This window comes from Rhinoraja longicauda, chromosome 7 (assembly GCF_053455715.1).
Source record: "Rhinoraja longicauda isolate Sanriku21f chromosome 7, sRhiLon1.1, whole genome shotgun sequence".
NCBI classification, from domain to species: domain Eukaryota; kingdom Metazoa; phylum Chordata; class Chondrichthyes; order Rajiformes; family Arhynchobatidae; genus Rhinoraja; species Rhinoraja longicauda.
This window is the reverse complement of record NC_135959.1, coordinates 53,989,109-54,013,729: the sequence shown is the minus strand read 5'-3', so window position 1 is coordinate 54,013,729 and position 24,621 is coordinate 53,989,109. Positions and strand designations below refer to the sequence as shown.

General features: G+C 39.8%; 1 protein-coding gene across 1 annotated transcript in view; it reads left to right on the top strand.

Moving 5' to 3' along the window:
• Positions 1 to 7,019: 7,019 nt before the first annotated feature.
• The window catches only part of LOC144595293 (neuronal PAS domain-containing protein 2-like), a 64,294-nt gene continuing 46,692 nt past the window's right edge, over positions 7,020 to 24,621 (top strand). Inside the window, exon 1 of the mRNA XM_078402603.1 lies at positions 7,020 to 7,823. Within this exon, the coding sequence (XP_078258729.1) occupies positions 7,666 to 7,823 (158 nt within the window). The 5' untranslated portion in view covers positions 7,020 to 7,665. The remainder of the gene's footprint in view (positions 7,824 to 24,621) is intronic.

The following is a 24,621-nucleotide window of genomic DNA, read 5'->3' as shown; positions in this document are numbered from 1 at the left end:
ACTTAGGCGATTTTTTAGGCGACTGCCGGCGACTTAAAGTCGTAGCAGATCACCAAAATTTTATTTTACCCTACGACAATGACCACGACAATGCCGAGTCCGGTCGCGATTACACCGTCTTCAGAAACATCGCGAAATTCCCACGCTTATCAATGCTTCTCCGGCGTCCTAATTTTCGCTGAAATCACTGATAAGTCTGTAATTACTTGAGAGTTTTGAAATGTAACATCTTGCCCCGGTTACTTGAAAACCAAGCTTCACGGTAACAAGGCATAAACTGGATTGACTTCCAGTTTACTAATAGCAGTATTAAGAAATTTAATTTTAAACGTGGTTAAATTGATTTTTGTGCAGACTGTGGGCATTCTTTGAAAATGTACAGGAGATGCATATCTGGTTTCTGGGTTGCATATCTAGGTTGGGAACCTACTTTAAATGTAATCGCTAATGGCCATAAACATCGCAAAAATTCCCACGCTTACCTGACCGTCAAACTGTCGCCTCCAATCTACCTGTCAAAGGCCTGACGGTAAATACATTGGTTAAACACAAGTATTTTATGGTATCTTCAAATGACTTTACTTAATTTAATATTACGCACTTTTAAATGCATCTAAGACAACCTAGCAAACCTGGGGACAGCATGCGACAGCGCTCGCAATAAGCAACGATACCTGGCGACAAGCCAGCTGTCGCTGAGAAATTTCAATCTGGTTGATTTCTCAGCGACGTGCCGAGATCCACTATGATTCTTTGAAGACTCCTCATGATCATGCCTGCGACACCCCGGCGAACTGTCGGCAACAGCCTAGTCGCCGGCAGTCGCCTTAAAATCGCCAAAGTGGGACTGGCCCTTTAGTTCCACACATACTATTTGCTTCTTCAATGTAATACCCCTGTCCTTCCATGCACCAATTTGGTTGACTGCTGCTCTTCATAATGGAGATCTGCTGTCTCTACTGTCTGGCCTATACATGACTAAAGACTCATCTCACAGATTTACTGCCTGTTGACACTACCTATCAGGTTAATCAGTTTGGTTACAATTAAGGATGAACAATCAATGCCTATCTTGCCAAATTCACACCCATTCTGTGAATGAAAGACAAATTGCACTTGTGCACATAATCAACAATAATAAAAAGTAATCTGATTTTAATTTCATGGTGCAGGTTTAGGACTATTATATGCACGGCTGTTGACCTTTCATCTGTTGAGTGATGTAATGAGTGCAAGATTTAGCAAAAAGTATTCCACATGTATTTACATGTTTTTCCATGAGTGTGTGGGTAATATGACTCAACTCCAGCTAAATGATGGTTGTTATTTTGCTTCTTTATCCATTACCAAAAGTCGCAATATATGCTTTACTGCTAACCTAGTTCAAATGACTTCAAGTAACCCTTGCTTTCCATCTCTCTCCATCCCTCCCCTTTCCCAGTTCTCTGACCAGTCTACTGTCTATGACTACATTTTATCTCTGTCTGCTTTGTTGTTACCTTCTCCCAGCTAACAATGATCTATTCTACATTTTCTTTGATCTCCATTCTCTTTGCCTTGTTTTCACACCTTCACACTTCCTTATCTATCTATCTCCCTCCCCCCTGAAGTCAGTCTGAAGAAGGGTCTCGACCCGAAACAATACCCATTCCTTCTCTCCAGAGATGCTGCCTGTCCCACTGAGTTACTCCAGCATTTTGTGCCTATCTGGTTCAAATGATATTTGATTGGCCTTAACCAAAGTGATCAGTTAAAATCTGTGTGCTTAGCATACACTGAAGTTCATCAGCAGAAAAACCATAACAATAATTATTCCAGCATAGGTAGCATGCCTGTGGTTCCCTGTTAGCTTTTTAAAAAAAACCTCTAACTTACTGTTTATATTTAAAGGGAATGATACCAAACAAAATAAGAGTTTCTATTTGGCATGCTACCACTTGTCCATCACTTCTTGCATTTTCCATCTGTTAGAGATTTCAGTCATGCTTTGAAATATAGATTCAGCTCATTGTAGCCAACCATAGCTCTAAATGGCTCATTCCAATCATGGGAATCTTTCTGTGCTCTTTACGAATTTGCCCAATAAAACTTCCCCTGAAATTCAGCATTCTTGTCACATAGGTCAGAAGAGTTAGCTCTGTTCATTAACATACTGTGGTTAAGGAGGCTTAGCAAGATACTTTGATGGATGTTCTGAAGAATGTATATATGTTTGGGACCAAGACAGGGGAGATTATTACAGGTGTATACATGAATACATCGTTCCCATCCGATTCTGTGGGAATTAAATGATATATACAGATATTAACTTTGAGGTGCACAACATGCAAAATATTCATTGATTATTTATAAAGGAAATCCTGTAAGTTTTCCAGACAATCTAGTTCTTACATGATGGACATAAACAAACATAAACAAACTAGAATTGCTAGAAATCTAATATGAAAGCAGAACATTTCAGAAGCAGTTAGCAAATCAGATAGCAAAAGGGAAACAGCTCATTTTTTAATTTTTTTAGGTTAAAGTTCCTTCATCAGGGTCATGTTTCCGGTCTTAAAATAGGTATATTTTATATCTTCCCCTACCCCTATCCCTCGTTTTCAGTAAGTGACCTTATGTCAAATTAGATAAGAGGTGTTTGAAGATCAAGAATTCAGACTTGGCCCAAATCATCTGGCAGCAGCATCTCATATCGTTCTGAGATAAGGATTACCTACAGCAGGCACCTCAGACCACTGGAAAAATCACACCAAGACTGACCAACAAAGCAAATCTATAAGAGTGTCCTTTTTCGGGCTAACACTCAGCACAAATGTTCTTGTTACATTCAATTGGCTTACTTCTTTTGTACATATGTCCAACACCAGACTCCTGAAACAGGTTCACTATTGCAAACTCTGTCATGGGTTTAAATTGCAAAGTGAACAGAGGAAAAGACTGAGGGATGTGCTGAAATCGTCTTTGAAGAAATGCAACATCTCTATTGTCTTCTGGCAATCTCTCAATACAATGCCTCAAAGTAAAGAAGCAGCTTCTGAAATGCATTGAGAACCTCAAATCTATGCACTAGGAGCACACAACAGTCCTGTGAAAAGGAAGGAGTTCTCTATCTCACAAACTACTGACCCACTGCCCCATTGGGCACTTCCTGCTCATCAACGTAAGAATCTGTGGTTCCCAGATTGGCCTCATCAACTTCTTCAAGAGTGCATAAAACCAGAATGAAAATATCTCAGACATTTATCTGAAATTATTGGACTTGAATTAGGGGATGGCTCAAAACGTTTTTAAGACCATAAAATGTTCCTTCTTATCTCCTAACTTCAGCATGTACTCCACTTTATTTCTTGGCTTTGGTTTTTCCTAACTGATTAACATCCTGCAATAAAGTAGTTCAATAGTGAGGATTCTTTGGGCTATTTTAGCATCTCTAGCAGGCAAATAATAAATGTGTGCAGTTCTGCTCATGTTATGGAAGTAGCTTCTGATTCAGTATGCTGCAGTTATATATTTCTACCATCCTGTTCTAATGGGGGTGATGATGGATGAATATGGAAGTGGTAGCTGCTTCTACAAATCAGAGATGAATGTAGCTCTGAATAGGCAAAAGCACTTCATGAGACCTGATCCGTAATAATAATAATAATAATAATAATAATAATATTCATTTATTGTCATTGCAACGAGTACAACGAAATTAAAAAACAGCCAATCCTGACGGTGCGTACAAACATATATGCAATAAATGCAAAAACAAATAAATACATAAATACAATTAAATTAAGTACAAGATTTTTTAACGGTGTTGCCTAGTGCACAGGTAGTGTTCAGTTCTCGTATGGCCCTGGGGTAAAAACTGTACATATGAAATCATTTCCAGTATTTTTTTTCATAGAGATCCATAGAGATAAAAACTCCTCCATTTGGATTCTTAAGCACATGGTTAATGTGTAGTTATTTTCCATCTGTCATCTGATGGATATGGTACCACATCCTTTCCACTTCAAAAAGTTTGTTAATAATGGTTTACAAAAAAAGGTTATTATGTTGCTTTGGTTAGTTTATATTTTTAGATTGGCCATGTGCCTGACAAAGTTTAGCTTCAGAGATGGCATCAATCTGTTTTACCTCCTGATCCTGCAAGAGACATCTTAAAATTCTTTTTAACATATTCTATTATATTTCAAGCTAAAGATTTATGCCAACAAAATACATCAATTCACAAGCACAGAGCTTCAAAGCTTCTGAATTCTTTGAAGAAATTATGACTATTACGGAATTATATTTCTCTCTCATGGATTTATCGCAATCATGTTAATTAGGCAACTTAAATCCGGAAAGCACTGGGCGGAAACGGTGAACATGTTAAAATGGCCTGTCGCTCTCTCCAATCCATCTATCTGTCTGCTGGTGCTGGCTTCCCTGACAACTCTTTCCTGGTCGTGCTCTCAGTCTCTTTGATCCCATTCTCTCCAAATGGTTCTATTAATGTCCCTGATTTAATCGTAATCTCCATGTGCTGGGCCAGTCACCTCCTCCCCATTTACCAAACCCTGGGCTAATCTACCTGAACCTCCCCATGACATGGGCTCCCTACTGCATGTGTACTGTCGGCGAGTCGTGCGTGGCGAGCTGCATAACCCGTGGAAGCCACCGAGCCCGGCCACCGGGAACCGGTGAAGAGGTGGAGGGAGACAGCGATGGATGCTGGACAGAGGGCGGTTAAGAAGAAGGCGGTTTTTGCCTTCAGCGCCCCAAGGTCAGCTGTGGGAGGCGCCCACGGGACATTAAGGTTGAAGATGGCTGAGCAAGAAGAGGCTTGACAGTTTGCCGGATAACTGGATGGAAGCTGCAGTTTATGGCCAGTTGCAGTTGGGACTGTGAAATGGTGCCATTTGGGATTCCAGTACATACTTGTTTAGGGCATTTTGTGTTGTGCATTTCAGTTTAAGGCTTATTCTTATGCTGCAATCATTATGAAATGATCAAAGACAACACCTTTGAGGCTGTTTGTCATTCATTCCAAACTAGGTCAAACTGGTTGGTGGAACTGGATTAAATTTTAGTTTGGTAGGCGATTCATTAACATTATCAGCGTTTCTAGTTGGTGTGCAGTGACAATGCGAATACTGGTGCACTGCTTTCAACAAATTTGTTTTTCAGGTATATTTATATTATAACAAAACGCATGATATTTTAAATAGCAAATTGACCCACCACCTAAACCACTCCTACAACCATAAGAGCTTCAGTTTAGTTTTAGTTTGAGTTCTACAGCAAGGAAACAGGCCCTTTGGCTCACCAAGTCCACGCCAACCATTGATCACCCATTCACATTTGTCCTATGTTATCCCACTTTCCCTACACATTCGGGGCAATTTACAAAGGCCCATTAAACTACAAACTCACCCATCTTTGGGATGTGGGAGAAAGCCAGAGCCACTGAAGGAATCTCATGGCCACATGGAGAACGTGCAAACTCCACACAGACAGCACCCAAGGTCAGGATCGAACCTGGGTTGTGAAGAGCAGACTAGTAAGATCAACGTTACTGTGCAATTGCCTACCAACAGCCACTGGACTGTAAATTTGTCAGCTGTAGCTCAGATGTGAAACATGTTTCTGAGGCAGATTATGGGTTCAGATCTCGACTCACTAGAGTCAATTAGCTCCCAAATGCAGCACGGGTCAGCAAACTGTGAGATGTCGGCAGATTAAAATAGGTTGGTGTCAAATTGATATGATACACGAGACATATTGTTATTGAGCATGGAAGATGGCCCTTCGGCTCAATTTGCCCTTGATGACCAAGATGTCCCATCTACACTAACCCCACCTGCCCATGTTTGGTCCATATCCTTCTAATCCTTTCCTATCCATTTACCTATGCAAATGTCTTTTAAATGTTGTTAGAGTACGGTGCGGCACAGAGCTAGAGTTGCTGACTTACAGCGCCAGAGACCCGGGTTTGATCCTGAGTCTGACTACGGGTGCTGTACGGAGTCTGTACGTTCTCCCCGTGACCTGCATGGATTTTCTCCGGGTGCTCCAGTTTCCCCCCACACTCCAAAGACACATGGGTTAGTAGGAATTGGCTTGTTAAAATCGTAAAAGGTCCATAGTGTTTGTGGGTGGGACTCACTAGTAGGCGTAGACTCGGTGGGCTGAAAGGCCCGGGGCTAATCTCTGCGCTGTATCTCTAAACTAAACTAAACTACCTGCCTTAACTATCTCACCTGGCAGCTCGCTCTATATACCCACCATCCTTTGATGAAAAAGGTGCCCCTCAGGTTCCAATTAAATCTTTCCTTTCTCACCTTAAACATATGCCCTCTTGTTTATGATTCCCCTACTCTGGGTTTTAAAAAACTGTGCATTTACCCTATCTATTCAGTCTGAAGAAGGGTCTCGACCCGAAACGTCACCCATTCCTTCTCTCCTGAGATGCTGCCTGACCTGCTGAGTTACTCCAGCATTTTGTGAAATAAATTCCTTCGATTTGTACCAGCATCTGCAGTTATTTTCTTACACTATCTAGTCCCCTGATTATTTTATACGTCTTCAGAAGAGCACCCCTCAGTCTCAATGCGCTCCCATCAAAATAAACAATGAATGTTGATCACTTGTGTCAAGACGGCGAGAACCCTTTGAATTACTTTTAACGCGATTTTCAATTGCCTTTTTTATTTGGCGTTGTCCGGGCTAGCTAGGTTCTGGACTAAATGTGTAGATGCTGCTTGACCCGCTGAGTTACACCAGCTTTTTGTGGCTGTTCGAGTGTTGGACTGTTGTCTTTTGATGCTTGACTGCGCAATTGTTTTCATCTGCTTGCCATTCACTCCAGCGCAGCGAAACGCTTCAGAATCGCAGGTACACTTCGCAGCAGCTTCATGCCGTATTTCGAAACGTCGTAACATCTTACATAACAAGTGTCTAATTTGAGCGCAATGACGGAAGAAGACAGTGCATCGAAGTTACTGACCTACTTTCCAAAAGGGAAAAAAAAGCCCGCACTTCGCCGTGCAGCCAGCGTCAATGTGCTGTCAGCTCGGAGTGAACCAAGAGGAGGGTTCGTCTCTTGCCCGCCAATACTTGCATCACGCCGATTTCTCAATGAATTGCGCGGCCGTCCCTTGTTAATGAATTAACCCCCCTCCACAGTGAGTCGGGCAAGGCTCTTGTGAGGGCCGAAACCCTTCGACGTGCCAAGCATGGCAAACATACCCCAACCCGCCACAGCAACCTCACCTCCCTGCCGCAGATTTCTCTTGGCTCCGCTCATTGGACCCGCGCCTGTCTCCACCCACAGGAGGCAGAAAAAGGTCACAGATGTTTGGAAAAATATTTAGGTCAGTGGATCATTTCCTCCTCTTCCAGTTATAGAGATTTGCTTTCACCGAAGGGGGGACGAGGGAAATTACAATCCGATCTCAGTGGAATACAATTGGGGGACAATCTCCCTGACCTATTTAATGTTTATTTATCCTTTATGCTCAGAGTCAGTTTTACTCGATTAATTGACATGAAGAGTGACAGAACTGCACTGATTATATAATCGGTTCTTTCTTAAAAGCGCCGCTGCCGTTTGGCAGTTTCTGCATTGCTTGGGACCTCACTGTTTCCACTGCCCAGGTTTAGTTCTGTGCCTTGAGATGCGTTTGCAACATGAGATTCAACGAGAAGAGACCGGGTAGGAGAGCCGGTTCGGTGGTGATCAGGAGCCGCGCCGGGGTGCTTGGCGACCGAGTGCCAATCGCTTCACCCGACAGCAGCAGCCAGCCGACCCGGTGGAGGCACACGGCAGGTGTCGGCAACTGCCGGAGGTAACCCTCAGCCACTCATTCCCCTCACCGCCCTCTCTCGCAACTAACCCCCGAATAGATAAACACTTTGCCATCAGCCCCGCCAATGTTACCGGTTTAAGGAAAACAATGTAGACAGACACAAAATCTGTTGCATTGGGTTGAACTGCGAGTCCTATTATTTCAAACCTGTGGTGGTGATGACAAAATTAATGATTTGATCCCTCGGTTACCTGGTGCCTTTTAACAACTTTGTAAACGCATGATACGTAATTGGCCGATGGACCATGCATTTGAACGCCCGCCTGCCCTGATGTACTGCGCGCAACTTTGCCTTCAGCTCGCATTATTTCTGAACCAAACCGCGAAAAATACGCTGCAGCTACCATTATTTTTTATTGCTTGCGTAAAATGAATGGTTGCATTTCTGAAACCTGCATGTAATGCATTATCTTTCTGTCGATGGTTCTCTGGCGTTGGCAGCAACATTTTACTTTTGAAATGGTACGTCATTGCTTTTATAAGCTTGCGTCCACAAACTGTGCGCACAACAATATCACTTTTAATCAAATTGCAGTCCTCTTCGTCCACGCATATGTATCCTTATTGATATATCACTGTATCCCCTCTTATTATTTTATTTGTATTATTTCATTACAATAATGAATCTATTTAAAAATGTAGAAACAAGGAACTGCAGATTACCAAAAAGACACAAAGTTCTAAAGTAATAGCGGGTCATGCAACACCTCTGGAGAAGATGGATAGGTGACGTTTGAACCCATCCATGTTCTCCAGAGATGCTGCATTACCCGCTGAGTTACTCTAGCACTTTGTGTCTGTTTTAAATAATCTCCAACCTGTGTTGATCTTTGTACATCTTCCATCATCATCACTGAACACAATTGATTGTGTTCATTAATAAGAAACTACAGTGAACACTGACAAAAAGCACAAAAGTATGTTTAAAAGATATTTAGGCAGGTACATGGATAGGATATGTTTAGAAGGATATGGGCCAAATGCAGGCAAGTGGGACTAGTGTAGATGGAATATGGTCTGGTTGTGGGCAAGTTGGGGGCCGACGGGCCTGTTTCCATGCTGCATGACTCTATGTCTGTATATTCCTGATTAGCTGGTAGGTAAAGATAATGTTTACAGTAGCTTTAATAAAAATGGAATAGAATATCATTCAATTATATGCTTACTTTATGTTAGTTACTTTCAGTTAGGTCAGCACTGCAATGCAACAGTTGATTTCTGAGCACAAAAGGGGAAAATGTGATTTATAATTTTGTGATTGGAATACTTTTTAAAGATACAAACAGTTGTAATGCTTATCCGTCAAATCACCCATGATATGCAATGTTCACATGAGAACCTGATGAGCCACTGAGACATATCATAGAACATTTTTGATTGGAGATACAGCATGGAAACAGGCCATTCGGCCCACAGAGTCCATGCCGACCAACAATCATCCCGTACACTAGTTCTATCCTACACTGTGGGAACAATTGATCAATTAAGCTACAAACCTGCACGTCTTTGGAATATGAGAGGAAACCAGAGCACCCGGAGAAAACCCACACGGTCACATGGAGAACGTGCAAACTCCGTACAGAGAGCACCCGTAGTCAGGATCGAACCTGGGTCTCTGGCACCATAAGGCAGCAACTCTAACACTGTGCCGCCCACATTGTTTAGAAGAGGGAGGATTGTGAAAAGAATGGGCCAGTTAAAATATATTTTACAGTTTATTTAAACCATAATTTTGTGATATTAACAGAATTTGACCAAAGTTATTTTAATTTTGTTTGTGTGAGATACCAGCAGTAGATTTTTGGTTTCTATTTCCTGCATATCAACAAATAGCTTATATTGTAAAGACAGCCTGACTTTCATTTCCATTGTGAATATGAAAATAGTACTCTCATCGCCTGGGTTGGTGATGGAATCTCTATGTTTATTGCCTAGGTAATCAAAATCAAAATCTATTTCACACTCATATCTGTTTTTACTGCACATTGTTTGTTGCAGAATATTCTGAAGGCGATTACTCTGGGGGAACTACAGTAAAGTAATACAGTGGTTGTCATTGACAATCCTTTGATGCAATTTTCCATTAAATATTATTGATCTCTTTACCCAATTTGTCTCACTTGCAAAATTAAAGTACTGATGACAACCTACAACAGTGGAAAACCAGCCAGAGCACTATCTGAAATATCCCTTCATCCTAATTGTTCTCATTGCAAGCAAAGTTGATGCAATTGGCTGCCAGTATCCCACAAATATTTTTAGTAATGGCCTGGGAGGATGCCAAACCAAATAATTTAAGGCAGTGATTTTTCAGACACCTTACGAATTGCCTTATCATTGCTGGCAAAATGTGGCCACAGATTGAACTTGGAGCCATTCTTCCCTATTTCCCTATGACATAGAAGGCCATTTGGCCCGTTGAGTCTATGAAAGCTCATGGAGTGATCCCATTCACCACTAATTTTCCCTATCATCATTTCTCCCTGGATTTCCAGTAATCACCCACAATTTCTACCATTCACCTTCACTCAAGGGGCAGTTTACAGTGGCTAATTAACACTCTGAACCACATGTTTTGATGTGGGAGGAAAATTCACACAATGACAGGGAGCATGTGCAAGCTCCGCACACATAGCACCTGAAATCTGTATTGAACCCATGTCACCTGGACCTGTGAGGCAGCATTTTACAAATTGTGTTGTCCAAATTCTTGTTCCAGTGTTTTTACCCTTTCTACCATCGCAATAGTCATTCAACAATGTCACTGATAAAGAGTTCTAAAACTGATGGATATCCTTTCATTAATTAATTAATGTAAAATTCCTCTAATCTGACCTGTATTTACTTTGTGTGTCACAAATAGAAAGGATACAATATGCAAACATTGTCACACTCCACAAGTTTAACCCTTTGTTTTAAAAAAAACTTCATGTTCTGTCAGCAATATTTATGTTATGCTCAGTGCCTCCTTGACTCAAAAGGAATCAAACAGATATGTAAAATCTTGTGCTTAAAAGCATAACAAGATTGAGCAAAGTCAAGCATAGAAACAAGGAACTGAACATGCTAGTCCACAAAAAAAGACACAATGCTGGAGTAACTTACGGGACAGGCAGCATCTCTGGAGAATATGGATAGGTGATGTTTCAGGTTGGGGCCCTTCTTCAGACTAGTATAAGGAAGGATCCTCATCCATAACAACACCAGTCCATATTCTCCAGAGATGCCCCCTGGCTGTGTTACTCCAGCACTTTGTGTCTTTTTTTGGCAAAGTCAACATAAGTTATAACTAATCCTTTGGAGAGTTTTGAGAACCTGGCTGCCAGAATAGTTATTGGGAACAACAAACATTTATTACACTAGTTTCAGGGGTTACAAATTTGCCATATGAGGAGAAATGTAGTAGACTGTATTCTTTGGAGTTTAGAAGAATGGGAGAAAACTCATAGAAACTTACCACATTCTTAAAGGATGCCAGAAGGAACTCAGATGCTGGCTTATACTGAAGATGGACACAAAATGCTGGAATAACTCAACGGGTCCAGCGGAGAAGGGTTCCAACCTGTAACGTCACCTATTCCTTTTCTCCAGAGATACTGCCTGACCCGCTGAGTTACTCCAGCTTTTTTGTATCTATCTTCGACATTCTTTAAAGGGTTTGGCTGGTTGGATGAAGGGAGGATGTTTCCCTTGGCTGAGGAGACTTGAACCAGGGAGCATAGTTTGAGGAAAAGTCTTTATGACTGAGATCAGGAGAAATTTTCTTGTTCACAGGATGGTGACGCTTTTGAATTCTCTATCCCGGAAGGTTGTGGTAGTTCAGACTTTGCATTAATTGAAAACAGAGATAAATAGGGCATTAAAAGAATCAGGGGACATACGAATAATAGAAGATCAGCTATGATCTTTGTGAATGGTGGAGCAGATTCAAAGAGCAGTTGACTTTCTCTTGATCGTAATGCATCTAGCTTGGCATTCAAGAGGGTAATTTATTCAACACTCCACTGGTGTCCAGTGCCTTGTACTGGGAACTCCCTGTGTGTGAAAGTCAGGTGAGAACAATATTAAGTTTGACTTTGATGCCTATTGTTTTAAATATCTTTCCAATGCTAAAATATAAATGACAATTTGGAAAAGAGCCAATTCTCATGCAATTGTACTGCAGTATTGTGCTAACTTCACAGGAAGGGAAGTGAAGAAAATCATCAAGGAAAATATATTAAAAGATTAAATAGGCACCAAGGATTAGTTAGAATGAAGAGTTGTGTTTCGACAAGAGATTAACAGAAACCCTTAATGTCTTGGTGTTATTAAAACTATATTTTCAACAAAATATATCATAATTGCACCAGGGCTGCTGAATGTTATTGCGAAGTTAATGTAGTTAACAAATAACATTTCAAATATTTGAAGTTGCCAGTATATAATGGGAAGAAAAGTATCAAATGATATTTTCCACAAATACAGAAAATAAGCGTTGAGCTGTTATATTTGGTAAATGCTTTATTCATTGTATCGGACATGTTTATTATAATTAAATGACACTGTAGTTGTTATAATCAAAAGGCCTGGATTAATGGTTCAGAATCATGAATTCAGTTGCCATCACAGCAGGGTATTTGATTAGGGTATTTTGGGTATATTTGGGGTATGTAATTAACCAATTTTAAATTAGTTTAATTAAATAATCTGGATAAAAAGCAACTGTTGGTAATAATGATTGTGAAATTTCTGAATCATCCACTTCACTCAAATCCTGTAAGGAGGAAAAATTGCCACCCTTGCCTGTCTGGCCTATGGGAGACCCCAGACTCATAACATTGTGGCCAACCTTCAAATGGGTTCTGAAGTGACCTGTCAAGTCATTCAGTTGTATCAGCACATTGCAATAAAATAAAAATGTAATCAAAAGGGCCACCGATCAAGACCATGTGCTCAACAAGGGCTTATTTAACTGACTTGACTCTCAAATCTTTCTTGTGGTTATCCAAAATAGGCCTGTCTTGTGAGAATATCACAAACAAGATGCAAGATACAAAGAATTTATTAGCCATGTAAGAAGATACAAGGAATTTGATATGCCAGAGTCATACCAAAAAAGCAGCAAGATACACAACTACATAAAAATTAACATAAACATCCACCACAGCACAATGTGATGGAAGGCAATAACGCATTATCTTCTTCCCACCTTTCCTCCCGCGGGTCAGGGCAGTCGAACCATCTGCAGTCAGGGCGATCGAAGCTCCCGCAGCCGGCGATCGAAGCTCCTGCGTCGGGGCAATCGAAGCTCCCGTGTCGGGGCGATCGAAGCTCCCGGATCGGGGCGTTCAAAGCTCCTGCGGTTGCAGCTCCCGAAGTTGATCCCTGACAAAGGGATTGCAAGCTCCACGATGTTAAGTCCGCAGGCTCCCGAGGTTGGAGCTCCCAAAAGTCGATCCCCAGCAAAGGGACCGCTAGCTCCACGATGTTAGGCCGCAGTTCAGACTGAGATGCGATAGGAAAAATTATTTGCTTAATTTTGGGTGATATCAGGGAATGGGTTGCACTGGAAACTGCAAAGGCCACGATCCTGGCAACAGCCGAGAGTAACGTAGAAGATATGTGCTCCAGAATTAATTGAACCTCTTTTACCAATTTATACCAGTATATATGTAAGAAGGAACTGCAGATGCTGGTTTAAACCAAAGATAGACACAAAAAGCTGGAGTAACTCAGTGGAACAGACAGCATCTCTGGAAAGATGTCATTCCTTCTCTCTAGAGATGCTGTCTGTCCCACTGAGTTCAGCTTTTTGTGTCTATACCAGTATATAACTGTATATACCAGGATATAACTGAAAAAGTGTCCAATTTCCCCACATGTGTGGTAATGTTTAGTTTAGTTTAGAGATACAGCAAGGAAGCAGGCCCTTCGGCCAACCGAGACTGCGTCAACCAGAGATTCCCACACACTAACAGTTTCCTGCACACATTAGGAACAATTTTCAATTATACCAAGCCAATTAACCTACCTTTGGGACTAAAGTGTGGGAGGAAACCAAAGGACCCGGAGAAAATCCTCGCAGGTCATGGGGAGAACGTACAAACTCCATGCAGACAGCACCCATAGTCAGGATCGAACACGGGTCTCTAGCGCTGTAAGGCAGCAACTCTACTTCTGCGCCACCATGCCGCCCTAATGTTGATACTTTTTTTGCTGCTTTCTACCAGAAATTCTTTGATGGATCACCGTATTTTTATGTGATCTGGAAAATTCATACAAACTGGAAGAACATAACATACTTATCTGTAGTGCAATATGTCTACTACAGCAGTTGGACTTAGTTTCTAACTAGATTTACTACAAAAATCCTAATAGAGGGCAAAATTAACAATAATGTTTTCCAATCTATATAGCAATTTGGGATGGTGATTAAAATACTAACTTTGACATCCCCATCTAACTCCAGATCTGAGTACATAATAATATATATATATCATTTTATTAGTTGTAGCATCATTGAAAAAAATCATATCTATTTCACTTTGCAGCAGAATCTTCTTGATAATTGATGTTCTTGAATTTAGGATTTGTATATCTGTATTCTTCCCAGGTAACCTCACAGTGTTGCTGTGAGATTTCTTGAGATTAAAAATGATAGTTAAATTACAGATATTAAGGAATACCAGAGACTTAAGGAAGACATTTTGAGCAGTGGGGTAATGGATATAGTTGATAGTGGTGAAATCTGGACCATTATATTTTGTTTTATTTTTACTAAAATAATACAGTATAAAGTACTATATAAAATACTAAAATACTTATTAAAGCAAAAATCATTAAAAAAATATCCTGGACAACTTTTTTATACTTTGACTTTAAGCTAAATTTCAGTTCATCAGAAGTATATGAAATAATAAATAGCTCCAGTGTTGATTTATTGACCATCTATTTAATCGCAGTTTACTGTGGAAAACAATTTTGATAAAGATGGAGGATTAAATGGGATTTAAAGATTTCATTTTGTTACGGTTAAAAGTGAAGCATTTTATTTATTCTAAAGATGATGTAATTATTGTGATACAATTGAAGGAGGGTGGTAGATATTTACATTTATTAAAATGCACGTTGTGTTATATGCCAATCTTTTTATCATGTGTGTCAGATGGAAAGTTTTAAGTATGTTATCCAAACCTATATTGTATCTTCAATTATTTCATAAAATAAGGTGCGCGTGAAAATGGATGAAATTTGCAATACATAATACTAATACTGTCTGACTAATGATTTTTTGACCAATTATTTAGTGTTTTATTTAATTATGAGTTGCGAGTTATAAAAATGAAATGTAGCCTTGGAGGCCATGGTGCCAATATTTTTTTTTTGTTGTTGATTTAAAGGCAAACATTCTTGTCTGGAACTTACAAGGAAGTGCCTGCGATTGGAACTGGCAGCATTTCTCATCCAAAGTACCAAAATGTTTCAGGCTTCCATGTGAACACAAACGTTCACTGTTGTTGAGTACTGAAGTGAGTGCTACTTAAGATGTGGAATTGCCACTGACCACCTTACAGCATTTCCCCAACTATGATCTGCCAGTGAACCCCCAACACAAATCTTCTGCATTCCCCCTGGTGCACATGCAGGAGAATCTGCTCAACGCCATTTAATATCTAGCCCACAATTTGTGAGCTCATTCATTAGAGTGAGATTTTATGACTGAGGAAGAAGGGTAGGAGTAAGAAATTTGTTGTGTTTGATGTAAAGTTTTTAATTACTTAAAACACTTTCAAACATTTTTAAAAGCTTTTGTTTAAAAAAAAATGCATTTGACATTTACGAGTTTTTAAGTTGCTTGTAAGTCAACTAGCCCAGGCAATTACTACTCACGACAGTATGGTGTAATCTAAAGCCAAGACTTCTCTTGCCACTCTGTCAATGGCACATTTATAGCCTTCACTCAGTTGTGCTCCACTGGGACAGAAAGGCAGGTGGAAGACAGGCACCAAATAAATGCATGATGTTGATTATCTTATGGTGTTAACTACGTTGATGAATTCCAATATGAAAGCATTGGGCTCATTTTTTTTTTTTTAAATTAAATTTTATTTTTTTAATCTTTAATTTTTTAAAGCATATGTACAAATAATAATAAACGACAAACTGGTTATAGAATTCTTACATAGCTTCAATTTTTAAATTTTTAAAGAAAAAATAAATAAGCATTGGGCTCATTGATGGATCTCATGGTCTGCCTGCTGTACCTGGTTCTAGGGAACATGACCAAGTCATTAAACATTTTATGCAGCAAATTTCCCTCAGCGCGTCGGTTCAGAGCAAAGTGGCTGGAATCAAATTTCAAAAGTGCAGAGCAACTTGGTGTTAGATATTATCATGAATCATTTGGTGAAAAAAAGCTTGAGAGCCAGTTCAATTTATCAGTGTAACACAACTAAAACAAAGCAGAGTCTGATCAAATGGCTTGCAGCTTTGTATCCATTAATCTTCCCAAACGTCTGATTGCCCCAATCCTTCAAAAAACAGTTCTGTACTCGGAAAGTCCGCCACATTAAACAAAGTCACAATCTTAGTGTGAAATATTTATATCTTTGATGCTACAGTTCTTTAGTACATAGTACTTCGGATATATTGGTTTCTTGCCTTTTAATTTTGCAACTACACTATTCAATATTTAAAAATGTATACATGGGTGAATTTAAAGTTGTTATCAATTCTTCCTGCCTTTCGCACCTACTTTCTTTTTATTACAACTTGTATTGTAATATTGCTTGACACTCGTCTTGTGAACAGAATGTCTTGAGAATAAGTAAACAAAGCCTTCTCATGTTTTTTTTAACAGTCTCCTCTTTATAAACTCTTAATTTTTCTTATGGGTCACATATTCCATATTTGGTTCAACTTCCTGTCTCTTATAATTCTCTTCCATTGGTTTCCAGTGGATTTATTTACCCTTTCAATTCTGCATGCATAATTACGTTATGGAAGGGGAAAAACGTACAACTTTTACATTTTACTTTCTTCTATGAATAACACATTGTTTTCCTTCTCTCCCTGGGTTGTGATGAAATGTAAAAACCTCTTGGAAATAGCTTAAAAGCCTGTAGCTGTGTGTTCGGTATTTAAAAAGCAATTTTGAATATCGTCATCATCATTTCAATCATTGTTGTTTTGGCATTTGCTTTCATAATGTGACCTAAATTCATATTCACACTTTGTGTTTTACCACACTACTTTGCAAGCAATCTATTGCTACCTTTACTCAGTTAAGCATTCTCCAACAATATAGTGCCAGGTGTTGATCAAATGAATTAAATATAAACTTAATCCCTAATTAACCAACCTGTGGCTGGTATTTTATTACCAATAAGGTTATCCAAAAAAGGTGCATCCTAATGTTGTAACCACTATTATATTTTACAGTTAGTGCAAGTGCTAAGGACAAACATTAAAAGATCTAGATTTTAAACCAGAATGGCTTTTCCTCTCATTTCTCATTCCTCATTCCTCTCATACCAAGATGTTTTGTGACTTGGAAAATAACACTAAGGTGATGGTATTTCATTGTATCTGCTTCCCTTGTCATTGTAGTTTAGTTTAGAGATTCAGCACGGAAACAGGCCCTTCGACCCACCAAGTATGCGCTGACCAGCCATCCCCACACACTAACACTATCCTACACACTAGGGACAATTTACAATTTTACCAAGCCAATTACCTTACAAACCTGCACGTCTTTGGAGTGTGGGAGGAAATCAGAGCAGGTCATGGGGAGAATGTACAAACTCCACACAGACATCATCCACAGTCAGTCTCGAACCAGGTCTCTAGCCCTGTAAGGCAGCAACTCTACTGCTACATCACTGTGCTGCCCATGTTAGAGTTGGTGGAGATCTTGAGTTTGGGAGATGATGTTTAAATGTCCTTGGCAAGTTGCTGCCATGCACCTGCGATTGAGTACACATTGAAAGGAAGGAGACTTTTAGCAGAGAGAGTGATGTTTATAATGTTGGTTGCGATACCAGCCAAGCAACCTGCTTTGTTATGAATGACATTGAGTGTCTCCAGTTATGTGGAAACTGCAGTCATTCAAGCACATCTAATAATTAAGCATAAGAAATACAGCCAAGATATATATTGCTCTCAATTATTTTTATCTGTATTGCATTCATCTGTTAAGAATAGGTGATGCATGCAGCAGTTTTTCTTTTAAAAAACATTTTTCCCATCTGGTTTTCATGTGTTACAAATTGTTGTTAAACATCATAACATTTGATTCAAATGAGGAAAGTAACTTGATGCATATGTGCAGGATGCTTGGCAGCCAAATATTTACCAGTATTTGGCAACAAGACGACTGGATTTATTTCCTTAGCTTGCTCATAGATGAGTAAAAAGTATCTCAATATTTTTATCAGGGTGTTGCTCAGTGCCTGGAAGAGTAGTGCAATCTTTTGATGCCACATCTCACTAATCTGCCTCATGACAGCACAGAACATTATTAATCTTCTTCAGCACAGGAGGAGAAACCCCCGATTAGAACCTGGGAGACTCGTGGAAGAGAGGGAAAATTATAATTCAAGCTGTTTCATGTTGCTCATGTTACACATTTTGCTGAATTACATTGTCAAAGTGCTTAGAATACATTTTATTCTCTTGTTTATGATGAGCATATTGGCAGATGAACATGGCTTTACTGTATATTCATACAAATAACATCAGAATAACATTATATAAACTTCAGTAAATCACATGCAGCTGTAGTTTTGATCCTTTATTTAAAGACTGCATGGTGAAACAGATGCTTAGAAGAATCCTCTGGCATAAAAACTGATGACCCTGATTAAATTTGTTCTCTTTGGCACAGCAGTACAGCTTCTTGTCTTTGTGAACCAAGCTTCATTATGCATCATGCACTGTACATGGGTATTATGTGTACTCAATGGTTTACACATTTTTGTGAGTCATTCACCAGCTTCCCTTTCTACTGTTGCACAGAAAAACCAATAATGACTTGTACTGTCATGCTGGAGAATTGCAAATTGCTCTTCCATTATTAATTTCTATCAGACAGTTGTGTCGATATTTCAAATAGTTCTTTGGACACAAATGCCTCAGGGAACCTTTTCTTTGCATACCTTTTATTGCCCCTCAAGATTTCTCATGACTAGCCTTTAACAAACAAGATCATAACTTTAATGAATTACCTGTGACCTTAGGAGTGAAGATTAATAAAAGCCAGTGACAGTTGATATTTCAGTTTGACTTGGAGTACATGTTTTAAGACTAACTTTTCATTATAATTGGCCAGAAAGTTTAGTGCTGCAAAAAAACACCTGAAAATTATACTGCAAGTGTTTGATTAAGGCTGCCAAATCACTATTCTTATGAATTCACTTAGTGCAAGGCTTTGTACAGTTCCAAATATTAATAGCGCATAACATTGGGACCTGCTCATGAATTGCAAATGACAAATTAAGACACAGAGTGCTGGAGTAACTCAGCAGGTCAGGGAGCATTGCTGGATAACATGGATATGTGATGTTTCGGATCAGGACTCTTGATTGATTGAGGGAAAAGTGGAATAGAAGAGGGGCAGGGAAAAGCCTGGCAGGTAATAGTTAAACACACAAGAAGGTTTTTTTAATGGTTTTTTGATATACCTGCTACGTTTTGTCCTGCCTCTCCTCTTTTCCAGGTTTGTTCCCCCTCCCCCTTACAATCAGTCTGAAGTAGGGTCCCAACTCAGAAAGTCACTTATCTATGTTCTCATGGCATGCTAACTGACCCGGTGAGTTACTCCAGCACTTTGTGTCTTTTTTTCGTAAACAAGCGTCTGCAGTTCCTTGTTTTGCATGTTAATTTTCAGTGATTTGTTTGCAAAGCCACCCAGATCAACACCTTTCAGTCTCTCAGCATTTTAAAGTACTCTGTTTTTTAGTTCTTTTGTTGTATCCCTGGATGCTTTTGGATTAAGAATCACTAAAAGTTTGATCAAAGAGACGTTTCAACAAAAGTCTTAATATGAAATACCCGTTCTGAATGGGCTTCAGGAGAGAATTTGAACTTGGTGAACTGTAAAGTAGTATGCAAATATTGGAGCAATGTTGAGGGGCAGAGTTCGAGGAGCAGATGAGCAAGGGTAAGGAAGTGTGCAAAGTGTGCACGGAACTTACGCAGAGGCCAGAGGAAGCGGCGTGGGAAGCAATAGGTTTGGAGGATGGTACTGGGATAGAGAAAGTGGAAAGCCTGTAATGGAATTTTTACTTTAAGGCATTAGGAATCAGCTAGATGCCCAAGCATTTATTGTGTATTCTTGCAGCTGTAGTATCATTGATAAGCAGTAGCTTAAGAACCAAAAGAATCATCCTATTGATGACTATTTTTTGTTTGCACTACTTCAGATTGCACCACAATAGACAATAGACAATAGACTATTGTTTATAGGAGGAGGACATTCGGCCCTTCGAGCCAGCACCGCCATTCAATGTGATCATGGCTGATTATTCTCAATCAGTACCCCGTTCCTGCCTTCTCCCCATACCCCCTGACTCCGCTATCCTTACGAGCTCTATCTAGCTCTCTCTTGAATGCATTCAGAGAATTGGCCTCCACTGCCTTCTGAGGCAGAGAATTCCACAGGTTCACAACTCTCTGACTGAAAAAGGTTTTCCTCATCTCAGTTCTAAATGGCCTACCCCTTATTCTTAAACTGTGGCCTATTTTTGCACCTATTTCTCAGACAGATAATACAATTTGTTAAGGAGAAAAACTGCAGATGCTGGTTTAAATCGAAGGTAGACACAAAATGCTGGAGTAACTCAACGGGTCAGAAAGCACATCAGGAGAGAAGGAATGCATGACTTTTCAGGTTGAGACCCTTCTTCAGACTGAATTTGTTAATATGGATTGATCTTTTTGGGGGAGAGTTTTTTTTAATACCATTTGTGTTTCTCTGGCATCCAGCCTGCTCAAATAAGTGCAATGCCCAAACTTTGCCTGTATATAGCGATCTGGAAATGAATGAATGAATGAATGAATGAATGAATGAATGAATGAATGAATGAATGAATGTTTATTGGCCAAGTATGCAGATACAAGGAATGTGCTGTGGTGCTCCGCTCACAAATGACAACACAAACATACAGTTAACAATTAAGAATAAAGCATAAACACATCAAAACAATAAGGATACACCATTACGGTCTAAACATGTGGGTGAAAATAAACCAGAGCAAAAAAGAGACTACAGACTTTGGTTATTGAGTAGAACTATCACTCGTGGAAAAAAAGCTGTTTTTATGTCTGGCTGTGGCTGCTTTGACAGTCCGGAGTCGCCTTCCAGAGGGAAGTGTTTTGAAGAGTTTGTGGCCAGGGTGAGAGGGGTCAGAGATGATCTTGCCCGCTCGCTTCCTGGCTCTTGCAGTATACAGGTCGTCAATGGGGGGAAGGTTGCAGCCAACAACCTTCTCAGCTGTGCGAGCGATCCATTGGAGTAAAGGAGAGAGAAATTATTTTTGCCTCCAATGCAATCCAATGCATTGAGCCAAACCAGACCATGATGGAGAAGGTGAGGACGGACTCAATGATAGCAGTATAGAATTGGACCATCATTGCCTGTGGCAGATTGTGTTTCTTCAGTTGCCGCAGGAAGTACATCCTCAGTTGGGCCTTTTTGACTGTGGAGTCGATAGTGGCCCCCCATTTAAGGTCCCTGGAGATGATGGTTCCAAGGAACTTAAATGACTTCACAGATGTGACTATGGTGTTGTTGATGGTGAGTGGGGGGAGGGGAGGGGGATCACTTCGAAAGTCTACAATTAGTTCCACTGTCTTGAGAGCATTGAGCTCCAGGTTGTTACAATGGCACCAGGACGCCAGCTGTGTCACTTCCCATCTGTAGGCAGATTCCTCCCCATACTGGATCAGCCCAATCAGGGTAATGTTATCCGCAAACTTGAGGAGCTTGACAGAGGAGTCTGTGGAGGTGCAGTCATTGGTGTAGAGAGAGTAAAGGAGAGAGAAATGATTTTTGCCTCCAATGCAATCCAATGCCACGTTGGCCTTGATAATGACTCACAGAGAAGTATTTTTCACTAATGCTGCAAGTTCCTCGATTGAGTTATTTAAAGGGTCAGATACATTTGAGCTACATTCTTGGGCACAATTCTCTGAAAACTAACTTCTTGTAAAGTGTTTACAAACTGAAGTCTTGTCACCATGTCAGCATGTGATTTTAGCAGGAGTCCCCTCAACGTTTAAAGGCTAGAAACACCAAGAGTAAAGAGAAGATAAGTGATTACCTGTTCATAGGATGAAAAATTATGGTTGTCTTACCACATTGAGGTTCCTGGCCAGGCACTTGAATTGCCCAGGCTTAGAAGACAGTGCACGATGTGCTGATAACTGAGATTAGCATAAATGGATAATTGATGGAAAGCATAGACATGGGCCAAAGGCCTGCTTCTGGGTTGCATGGTTAAATAACCCCTTACAATAGAAAAATCCTTCCAAGGGCTTGAGCTCTGCAGTAGCCAGTGCAGGTTTTCTGTCCCTAGGGAGGCCAATGCCATCCGCATTCCAACTTGTGATCATGCATTCAATATTTGTCCGTGTTCCCAGAAGCAGCGATCTTCCAGCTTCCCACCTTTAAGGGCTGCTTCCCAGGTCAGAGCTGTGAGGATACAGGCAAGTAGCATGAACATTTCAAATGGTAATGTCTGCTGTCCCTGAAGCAAAATAATGTTCAATGAAAGATCCTGATAGTCAAGAGAGTTTTATTATCACATGTCTCAAAACGGAACAATGAATTTCTTACTTGCAGCAGCGCAACAAATATCCAAATATAGTACTCTGTAAACATCATAATAAACAACAAAAATAAGTTCAGTATATGCAAACACAAACAATAATAATGCAAAGTGCAATAGTGTTATTTTTTGCCCATGTGCTATTAAACTGGAGGGGGAGGATTGCCACTTGGAAATGTTTAAACTAATCTGGAGGGGTTGGGACCCAAAATAGTAATGCATCATATGAGAAAGCTGAAGCAAATATAGAGATTAAAACAAGCAACTTCATTTGGCAGTCCAGGCAGAGGTGAGACAGGGAGTGTGGAAAATCGTATAGGCTAAACTACATTTACTTTAATGCAAGAAGCCTCACTGGTGAGCAGATGAACTGAGAGCATGGATCAGAACATGGAATTGTGATGGTTGTGGTATGGGCAGGAACGGCAGCACAAAGTTCTGCGGTACCAGTGCTTCTGATATGAGAATGGTGGAGGTAAGAGACGAGGGGGAGTTGTATTATTGATTAGGGAGAATGTCAGGGAGGATATACAGGTGAATCAGCCAGCAAGGCCATATAAGTAGAACTTAGAAATTAAAAAAAACAGGTGATTAATTTGATGGGATTATACTATAAAGCCCTTAAATAGTCAGCAGAGGCTTAGAGGAGTATATACGTATATATATATATGTATATATATATATATATATATATATGGGGAAATCACAGATTTAGTAGTAATCTAGTACAGATCACAGTAGGAATAATAGGGTTGTACTAGTAGGCGTTTAACCGTTCCCTAATATTGACTGGATAGCAATGACTGCCCCATTGCTAAGGGATTAGATGGGGCAGAATTTGCCACCTGTGTCTAGGAAGGTTTTCTAAAACTATATGCAGATGGCCTTACTGGAGAATGGGCTACACTTGATCTTCTCTTAGGAACTGAGGCGAGGCAAAAAGATGACGTAACAGCATGGCAGCACTGTGCAACCAGTGACCATAATTCTGTTAGTTTCAAGATAGAGGAGGTAGTTGAGGCACGTACTACACTACAACATTTAAAAGACATTTGGATGGATGCATGGGTAGGAAAGGTTTAGAGGATATGGAGCAAATGTGGGCTGGTGGTACTAGTATAGATGTAGCATCTTGATTGGCATTAGCAAGTTGGGCCGATAGGGCCTGTTTCTGTGCTATATGACTCTATAGTCATATGCATCCAATTCTTACTCTCCACTAAATTAAACATAGAAAACTATACATGATTGTGTGTGGAACAATTTTGCTATGAACCCCATTGTGTTTTAAGCCTTTAATAGACGTGCTATTAAGGAGAAAGATGGTCATGTGTTGCTGCGTTTCCACCTAAATTAACCATCATAAACAGATTAGTAAATGTCATTGCTATCATGTACCACTCTCTTTTGAAACTGACCTACTTTTCATTGTTGCCAACAGCAAAATAATCTGTTTGGAACTGGCAGAGGCGGTTGCATTCCCAAGAGCTTTCAGAAACTTAAAGAGAGCCATTCCTACTGACAAATATTGTGAAGTGTAGCTTCTGTATGGCAGTTACTTTCTTAATATGATGAACTCATTGTTGAATGTTATTTTGAAGTGATTTTATTTTTAATGAAAATACCATTCGGGGCATTGGAAGATACGTATTCCAGTTTCTATGGAAACTTAATTAATTCATGTATATATTTAGGATTTTTCAATTATATTTCTATGTAATTTGTATTTAGTTAATAGTATTGAGTTTGTAAATAATAATATTAAAAACAGTTAGCTATATTTCTACAAGACAAACAGAGAAGAAAATAAATATTTCCATGTTGCTAAATGGATATACGTTACGTATTCATTTGGAAGTTTATGAGGAAGGTTGAGATTTGCACTTTTAAATGGATCAAGGAGCTGTGAGTTTCTGCATTAATAAGATGAATTTTACAGCAAAGTCAATCATAATGTTGCTGACTGA